This window comes from Gadus macrocephalus, chromosome 15, assembly GCF_031168955.1.
Source record: "Gadus macrocephalus chromosome 15, ASM3116895v1".
In the NCBI taxonomy this organism is placed as follows: Eukaryota; Metazoa; Chordata; class Actinopteri; order Gadiformes; family Gadidae; genus Gadus; species Gadus macrocephalus.
In genome coordinates, this window is record NC_082396.1 from 15,001 (window position 1) to 27,500 (window position 12,500).

General features: G+C 49.4%; 1 protein-coding gene across 1 annotated transcript in view; it reads right to left on the reverse strand.

The window, feature by feature from the left end:
- crtac1b (cartilage acidic protein 1b) overlaps positions 1-12,500 on the reverse strand; it is a 28,970-nt gene that overhangs the window by 13,848 nt on the left and 2,622 nt on the right. The window contains exons 2-5 of the mRNA XM_060073800.1: positions 9,278-9,485; positions 6,255-6,451; positions 5,302-5,438; positions 809-965 (exon numbers count right to left, since the gene is read on the reverse strand). Coding sequence (XP_059929783.1) covers positions 809-965; positions 5,302-5,438; positions 6,255-6,451; positions 9,278-9,474 — 688 coding nt within the window. The 5' untranslated portion in view covers positions 9,475-9,485. The remainder of the gene's footprint in view (positions 1-808; positions 966-5,301; positions 5,439-6,254; positions 6,452-9,277; positions 9,486-12,500) is intronic.

Sequence of the window (12,500 nt, forward strand, 5' to 3'; positions counted from 1 at the left end):
TCTCTCTCTCTCTCTCTCCCTCTCTCCCTCTCTCTCCCTCTCTCTCCCACTCTCTCTCTCTCTCTCTCCCTCTCTCTCTCTCTCACCTTCCTGCTAATAACCGATCCACTGGTGCTTTACAAGGGCCCTATATTTCAGACTCCATGGGCACGGCCATATCATGGCCCCTCTTCAGGTGTCTGTAAATCAATGGGAGAGAGAGAGAGCACGAGAGAGAGAGGGAGAGAGAGAGAGAGAGAGAGAGAGAGAGAGAGAGAGAGAGAGGAGAGAGAGAGAGGGGGGGGGGGGGGGGGGGGGAGAGAGAAAAGGAGAATCCTGGCCATCATAAAAACCCTACTTTTACCGTCACAGGCGCACATTCACACCCATCAATTCAGGTGTCATATCCATCGTGTTCATGTGACATCACACACACACACACACACACAGACACACTCACGAGACCAGAAGTATTTTCCGAAAACTCTTGATGGGTTGGCCCCCATGAGATCTCTTACGTCCAACTAGAGTTCCCGATTTAGTTCTTGGTCAAAAAATAAATGTCAAGCCCTATTTGTATTAGCTTGTGATAAACTGTCTGTGGAGTCTCATCCCACCAGCATTTAATTTGCATACAGATGCTCATGTTGCCAATAAAAGAGTCTTTATCTGAATCTGGAACACTTATGATAAGCAAAGCAGCCTCTGCTTATCCTCCACACTCCACCCTGGGCTCCATCCCCCTGGGCCCACACCTGACCCCCTGGTCCCCCCCCCCACCCTGGTCCCCCCCACCCACCTCCCCCCCACCCTGGTCCCCCCCACCCACCTGTGAGCTTGCTGACCCCCGCCTGTTCGGCCACGTTGGACAGGGCGATGACCCCCTGCGAGAGGTCGCTGGCGGCCTCGTCCATCTCGATGAGGGCGTGGGGGCCCACCCTCCCGCTGGCGTAGTTAGCGATGTAGATGGCGTAGCGGCCGGTGCCCTGGAGAGGAAGGACCACATGTTTGCTGCGACTCGTCCACAACTCGTGCGCGACTCGTGCGTTACTTGTGCGTTACTCGTGCGTGACTCGTGCGCGACTTGTGCGTGACTCGTGCGTTACTCGTGCGTTACTCGTGCGTGACTCGTGCGCGACTCGTGCAACTCGTGCGCGACTCGTGCGCAACTCGTGCGCGACTCGTGCGTGACTCGTGCGCGCCTCGTGCGTGGCGCTATTGGTGGACCGGGCTCCAGAACACAAACAGGTGGCGTTGGGGTTTGTCTTGGCTGATTGATGAAGGCGTCTCCACGAGTCGATCCATCTCTGCTGCTAGCGCTGTGGGCTCCTCCATCCAGCTGCAGCGTTAACTCAACCTTCAAAACCACGGTCACCAATACCGTCCTCGTCTACATCCCAACCCCTCAGCGCCAGGCCCTGTCGTCGTCTTCAATACAAACACCACCACCACCACCATCACCACCATCACCACCATCACCACCATCACCACCATCACCACCATCACCGCCACCACCACCATCACCACCACCACCACCACCACAAGCATGACCACCATCATCACCACCACCACCATCACCACCACCATCACCACCACCATCACCACCACCACCACCACCACCATCACCACCACCACCACCACAAGCATGACCACCATCACCACCACCACCACCACCACCACCACCACCACCACCACCACCACCACAAGCATGACCACCATCACCACCACCACCACCACCACAAGCATGACCACCATCATCACCACCACCACCATCACCACCACCATCACCACCACCACCACCACCACCATCACCACCACCACCACCACAAGCATGACCACCATCACCACCACCACCACCACCACCATCACCACCACCACCACCACAAGCATGACCACCATCACCACCACCACCACAAGCATGACCACCATCACCACCACCACCACAAGCATGACCACCATCACCACCACCAGCACAAGCATGACCACCACCACCACCACCACCACCACCACCACTACTATCACTGCCATCACTACCATCACCCCCACCCTATCACTGCCATCACCCCCACCCTATCACTGCCATCACCCCCACCCTATCACTGCCATCACTACCATCACCCCCACCCTATCACTGCCATCACCCCCACCCTATCACTGCCATCACCCCCACCCTATCACTGCCATCACCCCCACCCCATCACTGCCATCACCCCCACCCTATCACTGCCATCACCCCCACCCCATCACTGCCATCACCCCCCACCCTATCACTGCCATCACCCCCACCCTATCACTGCCATCACCAGCTCAATCCCAGGTTTCCAGCCCGTCGTCCCACTCTCCTCCCTGCGCCTCCCTTTGGAGATTAATTTCACACTCCATTATCAGTTGGAGTCCCTGCAGGCACAAACTCACATATGGAACCACACTAATAGACTCTACACACAATATCAATAAGGCTCCTACCAGGCACGGCGCACTTCAGTCAATGCACATACGCCCACCACCGGACACACACACACACACACACACACACACACACACACACACACACACACACACACAACACACACACACACACACACACACACACGAATACACAGAGCATTACAATGTTTTTGTAGGACAAAGAAAAAACTAAATGAGTCCAGCTAATGTAAATGTCAACGTCACACTTAGCCTCCCATCAATGACCAATCGAGTAAACCCACAAACACATACACACACACAAACACGCACACATACACACACACATAAGAGCAAGCACACATGCACGGGCCACACACTGGCACACGAGTGCACATACACTAACACGACAAACACACGCATACTTAGCAGGCAGCCTCACAACTCACACACACACACACACACACACACACACACACACACACACACACACACACTAACACACACACACACACTCACTCACTCACTCACTCACACACACACACACACACACACACACACACACACACACACACACACACACACACACACACACACACACACACACACACACACACACTCACACACACACACACACACCCACACACACACACACACACTTAACAAATGTCACTAAATTCTAATCTAGAGGCAAAAGCTTGAAGGCCACCGGCAGTTACTTAACAGAGTAAAAAGTCAACGATTTTTCGATAAGTCCTCCCGAGGGTCATTCCTGTCAGTCAGACCCTGGGGAGTGTGACAGGACTGCCTTCAAAGAATCCCTTTCTTGTCTCAGTGTTTCCCCACACAGGGAGACCATGCCCCGCAGTAAAGAGGCGCTTCCGTCCAACGCCACACAACACCGGTTTCTGCGTCCTATAATAGAAAATATTCACGCACAAAAAACACTGAGTTTCCCTTCACTTCCTCCGTTGTGTGAAGGAACTGCTGCGCTGCTCCTGGCCTTAGGGGGAAGTACCTTGAAGAGAAACCAATCAATTCAAAAGAGACCTCTTTCCACTCCGTCTCCTTCATCAGTTTTCACAGGACTAATGACGTGGCCGTCAGGTCCAAGGAGACGGGGAGAGATGAAGTGGTCCGCATGAGTAATCATCCCCTTTCCCTCCCCTGACGGATAGCACTCTGTTTACGGCTAAAACAAGACGCAACACATTAGTTAGCGGGGATGACTAAGCTGCGTGAATGATTCCGTATTGGTCTTCTTAACCTTGTGTTTAAAGGAGGCCGGCCCTGGAAGAGGCGCTTCTTGCGTTCGTCAATGCCTGCCAAGTGACGTGTTCTTGTTTTCTCTTTTTAAGACGAATGGGACAGTGAGAAGGTCATTTAATGTCGGACCGCGGGAAAGGCGTCAAATCGGTTGCCAATAATACAATAGGGGCAGAAAGACGTGGAAAAATATATAGGGGGATTAAATAGGAAAAATGTAAATGACAAAGAAGAAGAAGTCGGAAGATGATTATGACCACAATCTCAATGACAACAATGGCCGCTTATTCAGCAGAATTTATGTTTTCAAAGTTGGTCGGCCTCGTGGAACAGCCGCGGAGGATAAAGTTAGCTCGGCTCATTCCGAACGCATTACGCCATCAAATGCAAATACCTTTCCTCGTCTGACGTTGGCAACCGCACAAGCTATCAGTGTTCAGTGAGATGGCACTGTGGTCAAGCAAATCCATTCTAATCCCCACACTATCCTCTGTGCACTATCACTGTCCCTCCATGCACTGTGGTCTGTGCTCTGCCTGCAGTACAACAGAGACAGACAAAGACGAGGAGACACTCAAAGTAAGTCAAGGTGAGAGAGAGAGAGAGAGAGAGAGAGAGAGAGAGAGAGAGAGAGAGAGAGAGAGAGAGAGAGGGACAGAGAGAGAGAGAGAGAGGGACAGAGAGAGAGAGAGAGAGAGAGAGAGAGAGAGGGACAGAGAGAGAGAGAGAGAGAGAGAGAGGGACAGAGAGAGAGAGAGAGAGAGAGAGAGAGAGAGAGAGAGAGAGAGAGAGAGAGAAAGAGAGATTAGAGGGAGAAAGACCAGAAGAAAGCAGAGAGAGGGAAAGAGATAGATATACTGTGAAACAACAGATAGAAGGTGGGAGAAATATTGAGAGAGACTAGAAAACCAGAGGGAGAGAAAGGGCGAGAGATAGAGAAACAGAGAGAAGCAGAGCGAGAGTGATAGCCGCTGTTTGTAGCATAGATAGCAGTAAGCGCTTCTCCCTTCCTCCTATTACCCTGTTTTGTTGGGTAAAACAAATGATACCTGGCTTAGGTAATTACACTTGGAGCGATGGACAGAAGAGAGACAAAATGGCAGCCTATTTTCCCTCCAAATGAACTGTCATAGTGCATGCAGAGAGGCGGTGTAGGCCGAGCATGAGTTATCACTGGTAAACAAACAGAAGCGTCCAAAGGCACTCATGCATGTCCACAAAACCCACTCAGCAACTCGCATTTGTTGTGCATGCGTGTGCTTCTATTTGTCTATGTGTCCGGGGTGTGTGCTGGGATGCGATAATGTTTTATCTGTGTGTGCTTGCATGTGCTTATGGCTGGGTATGGGTTCAAGCATATTGGTGTGCGTGCATATGTGTGTCTCTGAGTCTGAGTGTGTGTGTGTGTGTGTGTGTGTGTGTGTGTGTGTGTGTGTGTGTGTGTGTGTGTGTGTGTGTGTGTGTGTGTGTGTGTGTGTGTGTGTGTGTGCGTGCGTGCGTGCGTGTGTGCGTGTGGAACACATTTTTTTCTCTCAAGTGTCTAGGTTGGGGTGTGTTCCTGGCATTTGTGTGTGCACATGAGTGTGTGTGTGTGCGTGATTCTTTCTGCGTGTGCGTGTGCGTGTGCATGCGTGTGTGTGTAGCTCCTACCTTCCTGTCCACACAGGCCACCGAGCGGCCGGCCATCCTGTTGGCCACGTCTCGGTGCTCGTTGATCTCATCGCTCAGCAGATCTTCAAAGCGTCCATTACGGAACTTAAACAGCTTGTCCGAGTACGTCGCCTCACCTTCAGACAGACACACGCACACACACAGACACACACACACAGACACACACAGACAGACACACACAGACACACACACACACACACACACACACACACAGACACACACGCACACACACACTCACAGATACACACACACAGATACACACACACAGACACACACACACACACACACACACACACACACAGACACAGACACAGACACACACACACACACACACACACACACACACACACACACACACACACACACACACACACACACACAGAGTGGGAGGAAAACACAACCAGGATAACTGATAACTGATACCAATATAGGAGAATGGGTAAAAGTAACAGCAGGTTACCTTGGTTGAAAGTGCAAACTGTAATTGATTTTTTTGGTTTCTGTGAATGATGGAGTTATGGAGATGCTATTTTGGCACTCTGTGTGCACCTCTCAGAAAGATGAATAGGGACACAATGCTTATCGGCTAACTGATGAAGACTCACAGTAGATAAGCTTTCTATCTTCCTATTGATTCTGCTTCTGCCTCGTCTCAGTTATGTGTGTCTGTGTGTGTGTGTGTGTGTGTGTGTGTGTGTGTGTGTGTCTGTCTGTCTGTCTGTCTGTCTGTCTGTCTGTCTGTCTGTCTGTCTGTGTGTGTTTGTGTCTGTGTCTGTGTGTCTGTCTGTGTGTGTTTGTGCGTGTGTGTGTGTGTGTGTGTGTGTGTGTGTGTGTGTGTGTGTGTGTGTGTGTGTGTGTGTGTGTGTGTGTGTGTGTGTGTGTGTGTGTGTGTGTGTGTGTGTGTGTGTGTGTGTGTGTGTGTGTGTTTCTACCAGCAAAGGCATTATTGGTGTTGAGGACGTATATCTCCTCGCGGCCGTCTCCGTCAATGTCACACGCTGTCACTCCGATGGCGTAGCCTTGGCGATCCCTAAGATTGTAGAATGGCGAGCTGTGGTCGTCCACGGCGATGTTCAAGAGCCTGCTCCTCTGCTTGTCGTATTTCAGCACCAGATTAGCACCATTGTAGCTGCAGAACAGTCGCATGACGTCAACAACAGGAACAGTCACATGACGTCAACAACAGGAACAGTCACATGACGTCAACAACAGGAACAGTCACATGACGTCGACAACAGGAACAGTCACTTGACGTCAACAACAGGAACAGTCACATGACGTCAACAACAGGAACAGTCACATGATGTCAACAACAGGAACAGTCACATAATGTCAACAACAGGAACAGTCACATGATGTTAACAACAGGGCCCCGTTTCCCGATAAAGATGGATCCACGTTCGTACGATCATTCTCACAATGGATCTTGCAATCCATCGTAAATATCTTTGGAGTGTTTCCCGAAACTCCTCTTAACAGGAACGCGCGTTCACTGCACTCACGACGTTCGTAGGATTGAGACAGCAAGTGCAGCTCGAAAGCGACCTCCCACACAAGAGCAATGGAATAATTTGATTCTATTAGATGCCTTGTGACGTGGTGTTTAATCGGTACATTCGGGTGCGCATGTATTTTTTTAATTTTTAATTGCTGCAATAAATTGTGTTGTTGTTGACTTCTAATATGTCTCTATCTTTGCTGTTTAAATCTAACAGTAGTCTATGAGTAATATATCGGCGGTAACCACTGTTTTTGGCTGCGAAATTGCGCCAGCTGGGCATTCCGTGGTATTGGATGTGTTTTAATTCAACACATCCAATACTAGGAATGTCCGCTGGTGACGCCACTGAGGTTATAGTAGGCTAACGATGCTCTTAGCATCCTACGAGTACCCCTGGAGTCCTCGTTAGCTACGAGCGTTTTCACGATGTTCGTTACCAACGATGCTTCGGGAAACGGTGTGAAAACTGTACGATGCTCGTACGACGAACTTCACGATCCACTTAGGCTAACGATGCTTTCGGGAAACGGGGCCCAGGAACAGTCACCTGATGTCAACAACAAGAACAGTCACAGGATGTCAACAACAGGAACAGTCACATGATGTCAACAACAGGAACAGTCACATTATATCTACAACAGGAACAGTCACATGATGTCAACAACAGGAACAGTCACATGATGTCAACAACAGGAACAGTGACATGATGTCAACAACAGGCACAGTCACATGATATCTACAACAGGAACAGTCACATAACGTCAACAACAGGAGCAGTCACATGATGTCAACAACAGGAACAGTGACATGATGTCAACAACAGGCACAGTCACATGATATGTACAACAGGAACTGTCACATGAGGTCAACAACAGGAACAGTCACATGATATCTTCAACAGGAACAGTGACTTGATGTCAACAACAAGAACAGTAACATGGTATCGACAATCATGAAGACATGTGTTGTTGACACAAAATGTCAACAACAGTAACAGTAACAAAAAGTTTAAAGTTTGCCGGAGAGATTCGATGTTAGTTATACTTCAATTGAGGGCATCACTTGAGGGCAAATAACAGGGAAGAATGAAATGTAACAAGACATTTAAACATGCTTGTTATCATTAACAAAAATGTTGTTACACAACCTGAGTTTCAGAGATATGAATGGTCTAATAAAAAGGCAACTGGCTTGAAATATTAATATCAGAGCAATATCTTTGCAGCTCAATGAAAGTCTATACTCGTATATTATCTTTCATTGGCTTTCCTTCCAATCCTCTACTGCAACCAAGTTGTACTCTGAAATACAAGTCTCAAGTAAGTCTCAAACCAAAAACACACAGAGGAAGCTATGAAGGAAATAGTTGAATTTATATTCAACAATGTGCATCTTCGGTTTCGTAAACAGATGAAAATAACAAAAAACGAAAGTTATGAAATAAGTGTAATGTATGACTATTAGGCGATCATGCGGCTAATATATTATTATTTGAGATTGCAGAGCAAGTTGAGGCCGTAGTTTTGAGGGTTGCTGCATTTTGGGTGTTGCTGAAACTTTAATTTCTTTCTTATAAACAATTATGTGTCATATGAAGGAGATTTGAAAGCTTTATTTAAACTGACAATTTTGCCCAACTTGTTGCCAACCTTTACATGTGTGTGAATGCAGCCACATATCCGTTATACATTCAGATAAAAGAACCAAATGAATGGTCAATGTTTGACTTTATAGCATAATAGGGTTTCTCTATTTAGTCAAAACGTTATTGAACAGAGAACAATTTGAAATCTTACAACGGATAATGCAACGCAAGCCATAATAAAAGATATAACATATCGATAATGAATTATTAAGCAATAGTTGATAACAAGAAGTAAAGATGCTGATAATAACTAACCTACCTACCTACCTACACTCCTTAAACAGATTGTTCTAAAGCAAACCAGTATCCCTTCCTTCCACGTAACAAGCAGAATAGACCTTCTGGCTGAATTCCATTTATGAAGAATAGTAATTTGATTCAATCTATATTTAGCTAAGCAATGTGAAATGCACCCATGCTTCAGTTGACTGCAGCCTTGCCAAACCAGTGCCATTAATGGATGTCCATCCAATCAAAGCCGTTCTCCCCTCTCACTGAGTCTCAGGGAACCCTTACAAACACAACAAGACTTTTATAACAACCGTACACAAAACTTTAGTCCAATTTCCTTGGTTGTTAGTTTTTAATCTATTGTATCAAAACGTTATTTTACTTTTCCGCCTTCATCCAAAGCGACCTACAGAAAATTGAGATACAGGTCATTAAGGAGCAGGTAGGGGGTTAAGCCATCTGGTTCAAAGATGACAGTTGGGGTTTGAGCCCGGTACCTTTGGGCTACAGGCACCTCGCTGCTCCACTATCCTGCCCACCTCTGGGGAACACCGTACTAGGGAAAACTAAATCCTCACCCAGCCACAAATATCTCCAGGTCTCCGTCCCCGTCCACGTCGGTGACGGCCACGCCGTAGTTGAGCTGCGTGGGGTTGTTGTCGTTGTCCGGAGGCAGCACGCTCTGGGTCACGGACGAGAACATGGGCGCTGAGCGCTGGGCCAGCGAGAGGCGCGGCAGCAGCACGGCCGCCAGCCACAACCACCACGACCACATCTCTGAGTGACCTGCAGAATGAAACAGCAGCGTTTACCTTGATACAAAGGCTGCCTTTGTGGACGTCTGGGGAGGGCTTCCACAATTATGTCATTATGTCTCTATCACTGGCTGTCTCAGCTGCTTCTTTGTCAAGTGTTACTTCCATATAGGGAGGTTTTCCCTTTCCATCTGTGTATGCCTTCCTATTACAGTCACAATGAGGACAATCATGGTGTACTATATAGCATATGCACAGGAACACACAAGCCCACGCACAGAAGCTCAATCACCCCTCTCCCTTCAACCAGCAGATGAAATGTGCGCTATGTCAATGCATGGACGCCGGGATCAACACGAGTTCTTGTTGCTCCAGAGGCTCTGAGTCCTCCGCCCCTACGGCCGGTAAACCTGGCAACACTTTCTGCTGTGCTCAGACTTATGGATGAAGAAATACGGCTGTGATCAGTAGCAATCTGCAGCGCTGTGATCTGAGCAGCGCATCACACACAGAGCGGACGAGAAGGCCGGCGACAGGAAATCCATACGAGCGGGGAGGCAGCGAGGGGCCATTGAAGCGCGGGGGGGGGGGGGATTCGGTGAAAATCGACCTTCGATATAACAGACTTTAGACGTTAATGCTTTCGGGACTTTAATTTAGCAAGAGCTTTTTAGATATGGCGGAGGTGAGGGGAGCAGAGGGAGAGCAGGGGGGGCCAAGGTATTTGTCTGCAGGAGCAAGCAGATAAAAGGTGAACACAGGGAAATTGATCCAAGTGAACCGCGAAGATGAGGCGAAATGGGTGTGAGGGGGGGATAGCTGGAGTGAGGTGTGTGTGTGTGTGTGTGTGTGTGTGTGTGTGTGTGTGTGTGTGTGTGTGTGTGTGTGTGTGTGTGTGTGTGTGTGTGTGTGTGTGTGTGTGTGTGTGTGTGTGTGTGTGTGTGTGTGTGTGTGTGTGTGTGTGTGTCGGGGGGGATGCTGATGGCTTGCTTAGTCTTCAAGATGTGACACAACGTTGCACTCTGAAAGCAATGAGGAAGGTCACCTACTCTAGTGTAAGCACACACACACACTCACACTCACACTCACACACTCACACACACACACTCACACACACACAGACAAATCTATAAAAACGCTCACTGTGCCAAACAAATAAAGAAAAACCTGTCGGCACATGCCTTGGCACTGGACTTCACGCGTTAGCATCAGTTTATGTCTAATAAAAAGCCCAGCCTGGGCTCTGTATGGACGGCGTATGAGAATGATCCAACAGTAGCTTCCCTCCAGAACCCCGGTGCCTCGCGGGCGCCCCCACTCTGCCTGCTCTGCTGTCCGCTGATGTATGGCTCCTAAACATTTCCCTTCAACAATTCAATTTGAGATAAAAAAAAGCTGCATTGCTGCTCTAGCAGCAGCGGCGCTCTGTGAACGCACGCACACACACACACACGCACGCACGCACACACACCCACACTCACACCCCCCACACACACACACACACACACACGCGCGCGCGCGAGTGTGCACGCACACGAGCGTGGTCGTGCAGGCGCAGAGTAAGCAAAGTGGATCACCCCTTCCTGACACCTGGACCAGATGTATGGACCACTCGGACGGAGCACCCCCCCTCCGGGGCCCGGCGGGGTGTTGATAACGCCCTGAGGGCCCGGGGCGGCTCTCAGTAGGGTTAATTAAACAGCAGTGGGAGCCCGAGACGCAGGGGTTTCTTCCCTTAGAATGGGATGCGATGACAAATGAGCACCGGCTCCGGAACGCACAGGCCCGTCTTACAGACTGCTAATACATTCCTCGTTAGATAGGAGGGCCGGCCCGGAATTAAACACGGAGGGGGGGGGGGAGGCAGCGCAGTAAAACTTGGAATGAGAAACGTAAAAATTGGAAATGGGTTGGAAGTGGATGAAACTTTTTTAGCTACTATGATATCTAATCAAGGAAGAGAGAAATGCAGTTCAGAACATTTACCATTTGACAGGCAGATGTTTCATACGTGATGTTTGTGCTTGCTATGCATCTATATATATATATTCGTATGTCACAAAGTACATCTCAATACTGTTAAATGACTAAGCTTGTGTCCTCTAGCCATGCCAGTGCTTCGCTGTTCAGGGTAGACAGTGCCTGGAGACCAGGGCACTGGTACTTGGTGCAGTCGTTTATGATGTGATCAGCCGTTTGCTCTGGGGCTCCACAGGGGCAGTCAGGGGCATCACAAAGGTTCATCCTGTGCATGTTGGCTCTGAAGCGTCCATGTCCTGTCCGGCATCTGTTAAGTCGTACCCAGGATTTTCGGTTGAGGTTGTGTCCTACAGGCCTTGTGGACGGTGTTTCGATGTAGCCATGTAGCTTGGTGTTGGCTTGGCCCCACTGTTTGGTCCATTGTGTGATGGTCCAGGACCCAGGTGGCTGGCCATTTGCCTCATGCAGCAAGCCCCGGAGTCTTGCAGAGATTGGTTCCCTCGACGGTAGGCGTGGTGGTGGGTCGTTTGAGTTGATGTCGTGGTGGAGTAGGTGGCTGGCTCTGCGTTGAGCTCTCTGTTGCCCCTTTCACACCGCCGCAAAATCGGGGCCGGTTCCGGGCCAGTTCGGAGCTAGGGCCAGGGCTTTGGTGTCACACCGCCAAAGAACCGGCTCCGGCCCCTAAAAACCGGTTCAACTCTGGCCCCACTTTAGAGCTGGGCTAGAACGAGAACCGCTTTTACGCAGGGGGCAGGGGGCGGGGTTATCCCAGGAAGACCAACGAAGGGCGACATTTTTAAATCACCGAAGTGAACGATGGACGCTAAGACAAAATCACAGTGGACCGTGGAGGAGACAACCTGTCTCCTTGGATTTTGGTCTTCTGCCGAGGTCCAGAAAAAGTTCCACCATTGTTCTTGTTGTTTGAAACTGCGAGGGTTGCTGGTAAAGCGGAGACGTAAGCAAACGTTTGCAGTGACGTCATGACGTTGCTCTCGCCGGCTCCATGGCTGGCTCTCGCCGGTGTGAAACCAACCGGTTCTTAACTGGGGTAAGGCTGGAACCA